We start from the raw sequence: 13,439 nt of genomic DNA on the forward strand, positions 1-13,439 counted from the left end.
GTAGAAGAGGACAGAGGGTAGAAGGGAGACGAGAGGAAGCAGGCTGCCTGACGCCAGATCTCTCCTCCGGGTTCGGACCCCAGCGGCATCCACCAAGCAGCGCCTTTACCCACGGCCGGCCGGCCGGCCGGGACCCCTCCAGAGCCTCCCAGCTCGGCGGCAACCTTCAGGCTGGGCGTGCTCCTTCTACAGGCAAGACGCAGCTTCATTCCCCTCCAAATACCAGAGAGAGGCCCAGCTCCATTTGGGGCCTCGGGAACAACTTGCTGTTCCCTTTTCTCTCTCTCCATGGCCTTGAGGGGCCCAGGCCCTCAGTCAGCTGCTGTGGAGGGGCTGATGTGTGGGGCCGGCTTCGAATCCGCCCCTTGTCAGCAGAGCAAGCAGGGCGTGGACCCTCGCTCGGCCCAGTAAGAAGGCAAAGCTGACGCCTGGATGGCGGATGACAGGAAGATTGGGTGAGAACGAGCCATTTTATAGCGGGATCTCAGACTGCAGAAGGCACGCAATTCGTCACTGGGAGATTTCAGGAGCCAAGTCTTGACTCTGAAGCTGAAGAATAAAGGACTCAAAAGGACCAACTGCTTCCTCAGAGAACCAGGTTCAAATCTCTGCTCTGCCACTTCCTAGTTCTGTGACCTTGGCAAGGGATTTCAACTTGGCGGGCCTCAGTTTCCTCATCTGTGAAATAGGGTAAGAAGAATTTCTAGCTCCTGGAGTTGCTGGGCAAAGGAAAGGACATGGGAAGTCCTCAATAAAGGGTAGCTCTCAGCTCTCTCAGTGTGGGAGGGGGCCAGAGACGGGAAGTCTGACTGGTCCCCCGCCCCTGCGGCCATGAGGATAATGATCTGAGCGGGCCTCAGCGGGCCGCAGCAGGCTGAGGGAGAACGTGGATTTCACGAGATTGGAAAAGTGGGAAACTGCTCATCAGACCTGAGCAGTGTCATCAGAAATGTCACCTGAGCGGCAGTAGTCTTACAGGAATGGCGGTAATTAGCCTGCCTAGTAAACAGCAGTTACCACTACTCCCGGTCAGTAGACACTGAGCGAGGCAAGCAGCTGGCTAAGCATGACTTCATGCACTGAAGGCACGGCTCTCTCACAGCAATCTCATAACGGAGTTTCACGCTGGCTTGCCAATGGGGAAATGGAGGCACAGAGAAGCCACGAATACTTCCAACAATCACCCAGCTGGTAAGCGACCGGGAGTTCACTCACAGCTGTCTGATTCTAAAGTCAGATTTCTGGACCTCAGTGCTACCCTGCTTCCCCTGGCCAGCCAGGAGGAGCCCCAGGAGGTCCAAACCATCCGCCCCATAGGGCAGCAGGAGCAGGTCAGGGGCAATGGAGGGGGGGCGGGCATAGCGCAAGCACCACGTGACTGCTTTCACTCACTCTGAGCCCACCTCCAGAGCAGTGGAGTGCTGAGGACACAGCAGGGAGGAGGTCGGGGGAGCCCTAGAGGTAAGGGATTTGGAGGAGGCCAGGAGCTTCCTTCAGTGCACTGGCTTGGATGGCCCCACTGTTTTCCCACCTCCCACTGGCCTTCCATTTTGTTCCAGCAACTCTATTCCAGGCTTTCCTGCTCCCACTGGACAGATGTGGAGACTGAGGCCCGGGAGGCTGGACTGCGGGCTCTCCTTGCACCTCTCTGCTTTGAGTTTTCTACCTCATCGAAAGGATTATGGGGGACAGATAGAGCCACCTGCTGCTCAGTACCTCTGTCTGGAGATGACGGTTACTTGAGCCCACGAGCAGGGGGAGAGGGGCAGAGAGAGAGGAAGAATAGGAGAAGCAGGCTCTCCACTGAGCAGGGAGCCCAATGCAGGGCTCGACACCAGCACCCTGAGATCATGACCTGAGCCAAAGGCAGATGCTTAATCAACTGAGCCATCCAAGCATCCCAGCAGGTGTATTATTATTATTATTATTATTTTTAAAATCATTCCTGCACCTTCAGGGCTGAGCATAGGCCCAGCACACAGAGGTGCACAGACAAGTTTGCTTTCTTGTTGGCAGAGAAAACTGGTATGTGCATGCTTTCCTTAGATTCAGACCCTCCAAGGCTCCCATTTCCTCCCTCATCAGACTCCATCTGAGTCCCTCAGTCTGGTCAAGGAGTCCCTCCGTCTGGTCAACTCGAACTCATCGTCCTCTAGTCCTCCCTGGGATCCTGCCTGGGCTGATCCCCTTCCTCTATACCCTTTCTACCTGCCTGAAGCCCACCTCTCCGCCTCCCCAGAGGGGGTTCCCAGCCCTGAGCCCAAGCCCTGGCTGGAGTGAGAACCCCTCCCAGTCTCCATCCTCCATCAGCCTAGACAGAGGGAACAGAAACTGTGAGGGCTCAGGATGAGAGCCACCCCTCCCCGCCCCCAATACCACCCTCAGGAGAGTACAGGGGGTCCCCCATCCCGGCTACCCTGTCTCTCTCACCCTTCCCTGCTGTGGATTCCTCAGGAATCTCCCTGGTTCCTCAGTCATCACAAGAAGTCCTGGAGCCCTGTGTCCTCCCCACTGTGCTCAGCCCCCGAGTCCCCAGCATTTCTCATCATCTCCAGAGCAGGTGTCACTTATGTATTGGGCTGTCTCTCCCCCAAATGCCAGGACAGAAGCTCCTAAAGGACAGTGTAAGTTTTCTGCCCTGCTGATGGCTGCACCCCGACTCCCAGAGCTGGTCCTGGGCACACACGGTGTGGTATGTCCCGAGGGAATGACCAAAGCAACAATGGAGACTTGACCAAGAAGCTCCTGTGCCGGGAACATTTCTATGCAATGAACACCAGCTGCCTGGGTTCACCTGACCTATGGGATTACGCTACCATGACCACAATTATCTTCTCTGTGTTTCAGATGAGCAAAATTTAGGTTCCAAGAAGCTCAATGATCGTTCCTGGCAAAACAGAGCTGGGATTCAAACCCAGGTTTGTCTGACTCTGAGACCTGGGCTCCTCACTATTACTGGACAGGGGGTTTGAGCTCATGAGGGCTTTGCTTACCGGAGGTCCAGGCTCTCCAGGGGTCCCCACAGCACCGGGAGTTCCAGGATGACCCTAGGGAGAGAGAGATGAGAGAGAAGGAATCGGGTGAAGCAGGTGACTCTTCCTCCTTCCACCCCAGCTGGCTTGGCCCTGGCCCCGGCCCCTGCCCGGCGCACAGGGGCAGCAGCCCGGCCTCCTGGAAGGAGAAGGAGCCGGTCTTCCTGAATGCTCGGGGTATACAGGAGCAGGCAGAAGAGAACAGAGCTGTCACCAGCCCAGTGACGGGAGAGGGCAATCAGTACCCACTTGTTCCTTACCATCGATCCCTTGGGTCCGGGTGCGCCTGGGGGTCCCATCATGCCCCGGTCACCCTGTGATGGAGACAGCAAGGCAGGGAGGTCATAGCTGGGGGGTGGCTTGTTGGGGGGCAAGTACAGAGGCCTTCCAGAGGCCAAAGAGGGAGGGATAGGGAATTGTTCAAAGTCTACAGTCACATCACCAGGGTAGCAACGGGGGAAGGGGTGCTGGGATGTCACTCCGCAGAAGCCAGGAACCCAGTAAGCCCCGGGAGGCCTCAGCACCCACTGGGGCATCCCATGTAGCAGGCTACCCCCAGGCAAGGATGGTCCTGCTCAGGGATGCGCGAATGACATTGTCCCCTTTGATGCCAGTCCATGTCATGTGGTCCTCACTGGGCCCAGCATCCCCTGTGCTGGGCTTGTGGAGGTGGAGAAGGCAGAAGGCACTCTCACTCTCCCCATCCGCTGCCCAAACACAGATGAGATGCTAGAACACCTGAGATGCAGCTCTTTTCCTCTGGATCCATTCAGACTAACCGGGGCAGAGACCGTGGGCGTAAGAGATAGATCGCTGGAGGAAGTGATCTTTGAATTTGAACTTGAAAAGCAAATTTGAATCCTGCCTCTGTTTTTGTGAAGCCCTGTGTTTTGTAACCACAGACACAAATCACTGACACAGATACCAATGCATAAGTGAGGGCATGGGTCTCAGTGCCAAGGCCCTTCAGCAGGGGATCTGACCCCCACCCCAGGTGCAGGGGAGTGGCAGGGAAGTCCTGCTTGACCCCAGAGAGCTGAAGGCTAACTCACCTAGGCACAGGGGGAGAAGGGGCAGGGGAGGAGGAGGCGTGTACCTGGCTGGGGGAAGGGGGCGGCACAGCCCATGGTTTGTAGGTGAGGAGGGACACGGAACATTTGAGCAATAAAGAAGGCCAGAGTTCACTGGATGTTGCACTACAGTTGAGCAAGAACAGAACCGCCAGCGGCCACAGGGTGAAGGGCTCACGGAACCTTTCTGTACTGTTTTTGGCAACATCGTGTGACTCTGTAATTACGTCAAAATAAAAAGTTCAAAAGAGAAGCGGAAGAGGAGAAAATAGGGAAGGGGGAGGAAAAGAAGGAGGAGAAAGGGTCTGGGATGTGGAGCGATAAGAAGAAAGGCACGCAAACAGCCTGGAAAGGAAGGTGGGGCCCACGCAGAGGCTTCCTTTCTCTGGCTCTCAGTTTCCCCGTCTATCCAGTGGGCACAATATTGGCTTCCTAGAACGCCAGCTTGCCAATCAGATTAGCCCCTAAAAAGAAAGCAGGTCCCCTCCAGGGCCCATGGTGGGAAAATGGAAGCCAGGGGGGGCTTGCAGGTTGGGAGCTAATGCAAGCCCGGTGATTTAGCTCTTCAGAAAGGAGGAGCCTTGGTTCTGTGGTCTGAAAAACAGAGCTGCGGGGGGATTCCCGAGGCAACCTACGGAGCCATGCCTGCTCCCTTCTGTTGCCCACCCCGTGTGGCTCTAGTGCACAGCCAGGAGGGCCCAGACCACGTGCGTGAGCTGGTTGTCACACAGGAGTCTGGCTGCACGTGACGATGCTGACAGGAGGGCAGAACAGAGCCCCAGGGGATGCTGGGACAGGGGACCATGGCTCTCTGAGGGTCTGGAATGCTAGGAAAGCAAGGAGAAGCCAGGGGAGAGAAGGTCGAAATCCCCCGGGGCAACAAGCCCCTTCTTAAAATCTCCACCTCAAGTCCAATTTGCTGATGGATTCTCCAAGCCCATCTTACCTTTTCTCCCATGATCCCTGGCTCCCCGACGAGACCAATGAATCCCAGAAGTCCCTAGAAGAAACACGCGCAAAAAGCAAGAAAGAAGAGGCAGTTGCGTGAATTCGGAGACGTGCCCAGTTTGAAAGGCAACGCGTCAGCATCTCCCAGCCCCTGGGGGTCCTGGCCTGCACCCCCTGCCCCGCACCTGGGGATCCTGCAAGAGCGGGGTGCCACCGAGGAGAGCCGCCTCTCTCCAGGCACCGTCCTGACTTCCCTCACTCCGCCAGATGGTTCTGATCTCAGAGCCAAGCGGTGGGGCGGCTGCCAGCATATCCCTGGGAGGCCACACATTCTTCCCGTGCCAGAAGCAGGCTGGGAGGCGGTTTGGGGGACGGGCTGTGGGGGGCAGGGGGTGCAGGGATGGCCCTTACGCTGGGCTGGGAAGAGCCCTGCCTGTTAGAAATGTGTCCCCATCTTCCAGGGCTCTGGGGCCGCTTCAAAGAGAGAAACAAAGCCACTCGCCAGGATGGAAACAGTGCAACAGCTTCCGCCAAAAGACTCGATTCCATCGTGGGAAGCGGAGGCCTTTACACTGTCTTGTGAAAGGCTTCCTCTGCTTTCTGCAGGGCACACACCCGCTCCCACTGCGGTTCTGGTTGCTCTTTTTAACTCCACTGGGTGATAACTGGCCTCTGTGTTCCAGGGGCTCTTCTAGGCGGCTGCCTGCCTCGCTGGGCCCGAGGAGGCATGCACACGCCCGCCCGAACGGCCTGGAGGAGCCCCTCAGGAAAGCAGACGGTTCCCTGTCCAGGCCCCACGCTCTTCCCTGCTGAGGAAGACTGGACCCAGGGGGCGGGGGGTCTTGCGCAGTTCAGAGGCGCCACCGTGGCTTTGGGAGAACGTGGCGGCTGCCGCCAAAAGTTTCTGGGAGAATCATGAAAGACTGAGGAAGGAGGGGATTCTTCCCAAGTGATCTGCTCCTGGTCCCCCAGCCAGGTCCAGAAAGGAATGATGCCTCGAAGCTGAAGGGACACCGGTCAAAGGTGCCAAGCTGCATGCTCAGGCTTAGTGAAGCTGGCCGACTTGTCCATCCACTAGGGTGAAAACATGGCACCCATTTCCAAAGGCTTAGGTCTGTGGGTCTCGGAGACAGTTTTAAACGGCAGCTTAGGCCACGACTGTGTGTGTCTTGCTGCTGTGGCTCCAAGGCCCATGCGCCTGTGCCTCCACCTGGGGGTCTCCACGGCGTGTGGCCATGAGCAGGGCACACACCTCCCCTCTCCCCACCAGCCACCCCCCACCATCACCGCACCGTGGAGGTCCTGGTTCCCCGGGCTCCGAGACCCTTCAGGGTTGAAGTATGAAGTGAGAGGGGGTGAGGTACAAGATATTAGGTCATGGCTAGTAAGTCACAGACAATAACCAAGTATTTGACTTTTGCAACAACTTACTTTTTAAAACAATTAGAGCATTTTCTGGGCGGCAGCAGTGTGAGGAGCAACAGCTGGGGCCTGCTGAGTGCCAAGCCCTGCACCTGACCCTTCTTCTGATATCGTCACTCAGCCTTTGGGTGTGTAGACCCTGGGCAAGTCACAGAGCCTCTCCAAGCTTCCTCCTCTGCAGAGGGTGGCCCTTCCCAGAAAGATCTCTCCCTCTCTCCCCAGGGTTGTTCTGAGTCTTGAAGATAATGCATGGCACATGTAGGCACTCAATAAATGTTAGCCACCTCCCGTCTCCTTCTGATTTATTTTAAAAGGGCATAGGGTTAAGACAGAGGCCTGGGCGCCCCACGAGGGAGCACTCAGATGTTTAGAGGATGCCGAGGAACGGGAATAAAAACGGCTCTGTTAAGAGGCCCCGGGCCGACTGGCCCAGAGAAACAGAAATTTCATAGCTACTTTAAATTTATGAGTTGTTGGGTCCTGGAAGGCAGGCAGGTCATAAACCTCAAACAAGAAGCCAAACAGGACCTTAATGAATAAGGGCCATACAGCAAGTGGCCCATTTCCCCACCCCGGCCCCCAGGACACCCATGGGGCACTGTCCCAGAAGATCCTGGCTGGACCATCCTGGAGTTGAGGCTGGCCAGGAAGCCAGTCCTGGAGGCCCAGGGCTTCCACCTGGTCAGGGGATTTGGGGGGGTGGGAAGCAGCTCTGACTGCTGCAGGCCCGGCTGGCTCCCCTTAAGGCAGCATGGGGACACAAGGGAGGGGGCAGCTCTGTCACCTCCAATGGGTACCACACAGGCAGGTCTGAGTCCCTGATTTGGGGCAGGGGCTGCCCTGGTCCTCACGCCATCTACAGATAAACAGCTGCTGTCTGCTTATGTCTCCTCTTCTCCTTCCTTCCTTCCCTTTCCTCATGTGCCATTCCGCCAGGCACTGGGGGTACATGGGAACAAGAGAGCTATGGGTCCTCCGGAAGAATGGGCCTCTCTGGGGTTAAGGGTTTGCACGCTCAGCCTCCCCCTGGACAGAGAGAGCTGCTTCCAGGCAAAAGCCCAAGCCTGTGATCATCTCTGTATCCCAGCACCTAGGACAGGGCCCGCTGACAAGCCCTTAGTGCTCTCCCTAGCTGTCACAAAATGGCAAGGATTTTCCAGTCCCTCCAAGGCAGATCTTGGGAATCCAGCGGCGCTATGTTGAACCTTGGCCCTGACACTTGTGTTGCTGTCTGGGAGAGCCTGCCAAGTGACCTAACTTCCCAGAGCCTTCCTTTCCTCATCTGTGAAATGGGGAGAGTTACTACCACCCCAGGGTTGCCGAGGGAAGCGCAGGCAGGTACTGGGGCCTGGTACCCAACGGTCCAATCAATGGAGCCAATACTGTCATTTATCCGAGGGAGGACCTTATAACCTCTCCTGGGGACCCTCTGATTCTGCCGTGAATAAGAGACGCCTGGGGACGCCTGGGTGGCTCAGTGGGTTAAGCAGCTGCCTTCGGCTCAGGTCATGATCCCAGCGTCCTGGGATCGAGTCCCACATCGGGCTCCTTGCTCGGCAGGGAGCCTGCTTCTCTCTCTGCCTGCCTCTCTGCCTGCCTGTGCTCACTCTCTCTCCCTCTCTCTCTGACAAATAAATAAATAAAATCTTTAAAAAAAAAAAAAAAGAGACGCCTGCCCCTTCCCACATGGGAAGGGAGCCAAAGGCATAGCTGACATGCCGTCCCTGCATGCCCATTGCAGCCACGGGGCTCAGGGTCTGCCTCACCATTCAGACAGGCCTGTCTTTCCGGCTGTGTTCCCAGCTAGCCAGGCAGCTGTCTGGGGGCTCTGCTGACCAGGCGGGCCTGCAAGATGCCCCGGGGCCGGGGGGCCACTCCTCTTGGCCTCAGCTATGCCACGCCCTCACTCAGTCACCCTTGCTAATCAGAGTGCCGATGTGGGCTAGGGTACTGCAGTCCTAAACTGGGGTTTCTGGAAGACCCCGTGGATAGAATCAGGGGGTCCCTGAACTTGAAGAGGAAAAAAAAAAAAAAGGAGAAAAAATCACAACTTATTCTCACTGTCCTCTGAAATTTAGCATTTCCCTCAAATCTGAGAGTAGGCAACAAACCCACGGTACCTGTTACTGGCCCAGATATGTACACATCACATGACAGCCACTATCGCACAGATTTCAAAATGAGTCGCTAAGGCTTGTCACTACTTCAAAAGTGAGGTCGTTATTGGACCTGCTCCTGGCTCTCATTATTTAAGGCATTAATAAAGGAGCTATCTAGGAATAGATCACATTTAGCATACTTTCATCACTGTATTTCAATATAATCAATTTCCTTTGTAATACTCCACTGTGCATTTTATGCATTTCACATTCTGAGAAGGGGTCCGTAAGCTTTGCCAGCCTGCCGGGGACAGAGCACAGTGCAAGGACACTTCGTGTCCCAGCATTCTAGGACTCTGAGGCTCTGTGTCCCGAGGGCCCTTACCATCAGCATAACTATGAAATTAAATTTGCTGATCGCATGGCCTTTTTTTTCCAATCAGGAAATATATCCAGGCCGTGACAGCCCTTCCAAACTCCCGGGCTTCCCACAGAATGCGCTTGAATGACACTGGAAAGGTTTCAAAAATCCAGTCCACCCCCTGCTTTAATTCCTTTCTTCCCCCCAACAGATGTTGCCGGCCTGGTGAGGAAGCCCGTCATGCACGGCTCTCACGCCATTGATGGCGTTTCTCAGCCGAGGCAGATTCTTCAGGGCCCCCAGTGCCGTTCCTCCCTCCGGCATGGGGCAGCCCCTTGCAGGGTTCAGGGGGGCTTCTTTAAGGGAGGGGAGAAGATTGCTACCTTTACCCTGACCTCCAAGCCCAGAGGTCAAGCTTTCAGGCAGTGCCTGCTATCCGTCCCTCCCCCTCCACAGCACACACAGCTGCTTCTCGGTGACACCGAGGACCCTGGGCCTCAATAATGAAGGTCGTGACTCTTGAACCTTCTTTTTTTAATGACGACTTGCATCCTCCTCTCCTCTTCAGACCTTGGCCTGACTTCCCAGCTAGCCGGAACCACTGGTTTGAATTTCGCTTTCCTCATAAGTTAAGGTGGCCCGAACCAAGAGACCCTGCCAGGTGGTCATGCTTCTCCGGTCTTCAGCTTCCCTATCTGTAGATGGAGCACAGCCGGCGATTTTGAAGGCTCTTCCAGCTGTAATGTTCTGGGAGCAAAGTCATGTCATCCCTTTGGGCAAATGCTCCAAAAACATCCACAGAGGCAGGCCATGGGACTATGATTCATGGTGTTCTCATTCAGTGACTTTATCTCCCTGAGAGTCAGTGGCCATCTCAATGAAAGGGGGAGACGAGCTCACTGGGCCCAGGAGCTAGCATGGGAACGGATATGGGGGATGTGTGCGGAGCGTTTTACTGAAGGGCTTGGCACAGAGTCAGCGCTCGATAAAGAGTCTTCGTGTTCAGAGACCGGTATTGACTTACCTGCTCACCCACAGGCCCTGGCCGTCCAGGGTCACCTGGCTCCCCCTGCAAAGGACAGAGGAGAATCACTTGGGATGGGTGATGGGAGTCTAGCCCCCTCCCAGAGAACACCCCCAGGTGACTGGCCTTAGTCCCCAGAATTAGGGACGGATAGGAACCTCAATTCCAGAGTCTAACCTTGTAGACCCTGAACAAATGGCAGAAACGATGGGACACTTGGACAGAACCTCTGGCCCCAGACATGGCCCGAGCCGCCTGTTCCCTCTGAGTGGCCCTCGGCAGATGACCTGGTACCTTCGGGTCTGTATCTCATCTTGGATGTTCATCAACCCACTGCATTTTGTGGAGGTGGTAACTAAAGCCCAGAGAGGCAAGGTGATCTGCTCAGGGCCACACAGCAAGCTAGAGGCAGGGCTAGAATTGGAACTTTGGTCTGACTGATTGAAATCCCCATTTCTACTGGATGATGCTGCCCCACCACAGGAAGATCAGGAAGCCAGGGAGTCAGGGCACCTAGATCCTAGACCCTAAGCCACCGGACCTCTGCCCCCAGCTCACAAAATGACTAGCGAGCCTTGTCTCTGCTCTAGGCTCAGCCTGCCTAGCTATAAATAAGGGAGATCAGACTCATTTGTCTCGTAGGCTATTTCCAGCTCTCATGCTTGGTGGCCTCATGTACAGCCTTGTCTGCCGGCTTTATCCCATGCCGCGGTGGCTCCTGCTCCTTAGACAGTCACAGCCGCCCCGGTCTCCCCACAGTGTGCGCTGGAGAGGCGAGCAGCCCTGTGGGATAAATCCGTCCAGACTATGTCACGGCTCTCACCACAGAAACCCAGCTGGTATCCGACGGAATAAGACCGAGACCTCAGGGGGCAGGACAAGGGCTAAGTGAGCCAAACTAGCCAGGAGCTGGGCTCCCAGATGGACACAGCTCAAGGCAATCAGGGTCCGAGCCTCTCAGCCTTCCCTCCGGCGCCTCCCCCAGACCTCCTGCTCCTGAGAACCAGTGGCACCAGACAGACACACGGGCCATGTCTGCGGAGCGGAGGGGGACGTGGATGTCCTGGGCTACCCTGGCTCTGCCCTCAGCGTCGCGTGTCTGCCCAGAGGTAGACGTGGCCCAACACTGTCCAGGATGCGTCGGAAAATCCAACCCTCGAGAGGAGCCCTTGGAAAACCACTAAGCGAGGCTGCCCATGTGCCGAGGACCCTCACTCTCCCACCCAGGCCAGGTCTTTTTTGATCCGTTTAAAAAAAAAAAAAAACTGTTACCAAAAGTAATACATTATTGACTGCACCTCATTGTTGTGACAAATGGGGACCGTTGACCGCCTTTCCACAACCGTCCCTGGGATGGGGATTCCAACTAGAGCCCTCATTTGCTGGTTCCCCCATTTTCTTCCCCAGTTGTTCCATACATGCCCTCCCTCAAAGCCCAGTCACTTCCAGGTCCCCTCACCTTCATGCCATCTGGGCCGGGCCGGCCAGGAAACCCCTTCCTGCCAGGTTGGCCCTGCAACAGAGAGAGGTGAGTGGTGGGGGGGGGGGATAGGTGGAGGATAGGGGTGCAGCATCACTGGGGTCCCAGCCTTGGCCCAGGGAAGCACTGCAATGCCCCAGAGGGGGCAAGGATGCAGAGACCTGAGGGCCCCAGGCTGCCAGCTGGTCTGGAGATGCAGGGGTGGGGGAGGGGGTGGGGTCTGGCAGCTGCGTGACCTCAGGGAAGTCTCCCCTCCCAGGCCAGTCCTGTTTTGTAAATGGGGATGTTGAAACCTGCTTTCAAGGAATGAGGAAGAGGAAGGAACTGGACAGAAGATACAGGGTCCCAGGGGGAATGGAGAGTTTATGCCAGTGTGGCCTGGGGACCCCTGTGATCCCTGGAGCCCTCCCAGGAGAGGCAGGACATCAGAACCAGGTTCACAATAAGGCTAAGACATTGTTTGCTGGGTCTCTCTCATTCTCGTGAGTGTACGCGGAGTTTTCCAGAGGCTACATGACATGTGGTATCGTCAACAGATTGAAAGCAGAAGCAGATGGGAGAATCCAGCTGACTTCTATTAAACCAGACATTAAAGAGATTTGCAAAAACGGTAAAACAATGCCACTCTTTTCATTAGATTATTTTGCTTTGGGAGAATATAGCCGGTTGGTTGTTTTGTGTTGTTTTGTTGTAAAACTATTATTTTGTGACCATGAAATGGGCTTATTATTATCTCAAATGAATTAATAAATATATTTAAAAGTTTTCAGTTTTAATCACTAATATCCATAGAGGGAACCCACACAAAGAAAAGAAGTTTGGGTCTACCATCATTTTTTTTTTTTAAGAAGGTAAACAGGCCTCAAGACCAAAACATTCACACACTTCTGGTTTACGCCCTCCCTGGCATGGGCCTCGTAGAAGGCCACTTGGAGCAGAGCAGTGGGGAAGATGCCAGGTGAAGTTCTGGGCTTGAGATGCTGGGCTAAACCCCTTGCTCTTTGAGCCTGATGGCCATGGGTGAAAATAAGACCAGCAATGGCATTCTCATGGAGAGTCAAATGCAGGGAAGCTGGTGCAAAGCCCAGCACACGGCTGCAGGGCTGACACAGCCAGTCGGTTTCCTGCCTCTTGTCTCTTGTCCTTTGTGTCTGTTCTAGTCCCTTCTCTGGCTGGCCCAAAGCTCTTGCTGATGACTTCTCGGCATAGCGCCCCCCATGTGTTGCCTAAATGTACACAGTGGGCTCAGGAACGACAAACCCCATCTCCCCGGGGCCAGTGACACTCACCTCCAAGCCAGGGGCCCCAGGAGGCCCCATGGGTCCCTCATCTCCCTAGAGGTGAGAAACACAAGAGAGGAAAAAGGAGAAATTAATCCAGTGAGGGTCTCGGAGAACTTGACCTGTAAGGAGGGAAAGCGGTGGACAGACAAGAGCCCTCCTGGACCAAGAGAAATGGTATGCCTGGTCCCCCCACCCCAGGCCCCCACCCAGGCCATACAGGGACTTCCACGTGAAGGGGGCTCCCAGCGCCATATCTGAATGTGACAGGCACGGGGTTCACGGCAGGGCTGGGCAGGAGGTCAAACCCTATCATATGCTGTGGGTACAGAGCCTCGATGGCAGCTCAAAGATACGAACTCTATTCTAAGCTCCACCATTGATTCAGTGACAGACCTTAACCTCCTCATGCCTCAGTTTCCCCATCTGTAAAATGGTGCCAACGGAGAGGACCTTCCTCAAGTATGACCACTAGCCTACGTGGAGTTCCAAGAGGACAGTAGTGAGGCCCCAACCCCTCTTCTGTCACGAACATCACTGAGGAAGGGTGTGTGGGGACTGCAGACGGGGCCGAGGGGCATGGGGGGGGGGAGATGGAGAAGTGAACGAATGCAGGGGTGGATGAGTAAATCCACGGGGACGTGAGCAAGTGGCAGGCTCTCGGGTGGTAACGTGGGTGTAGACAGAGGCGCGTGGCTGGTGCCGTCCCTCCCTCCTTGCCCC

At 55.6% G+C, this 13,439-nt stretch overlaps 1 protein-coding gene across 1 annotated transcript in view; it reads right to left on the reverse strand.

The window, feature by feature from the left end:
• COL27A1 (collagen type XXVII alpha 1 chain) overlaps positions 1–13,439 on the reverse strand; it is a 135,056-nt gene that overhangs the window by 44,655 nt on the left and 76,962 nt on the right. The window contains exons 22-27 of the mRNA XM_044265065.1: positions 12,726–12,770; positions 11,416–11,469; positions 9,957–10,001; positions 5,049–5,102; positions 3,293–3,346; positions 2,994–3,047 (exon numbers count right to left, since the gene is read on the reverse strand). Of these exons, the coding sequence (XP_044121000.1) occupies positions 2,994–3,047; positions 3,293–3,346; positions 5,049–5,102; positions 9,957–10,001; positions 11,416–11,469; positions 12,726–12,770 (306 nt within the window). The remainder of the gene's footprint in view (positions 1–2,993; positions 3,048–3,292; positions 3,347–5,048; positions 5,103–9,956; positions 10,002–11,415; positions 11,470–12,725; positions 12,771–13,439) is intronic.

Source organism: Neovison vison, chromosome 9 (assembly GCF_020171115.1).
Source record: "Neovison vison isolate M4711 chromosome 9, ASM_NN_V1, whole genome shotgun sequence".
Classification (NCBI taxonomy): domain Eukaryota; kingdom Metazoa; phylum Chordata; class Mammalia; order Carnivora; family Mustelidae; genus Neogale; species Neogale vison.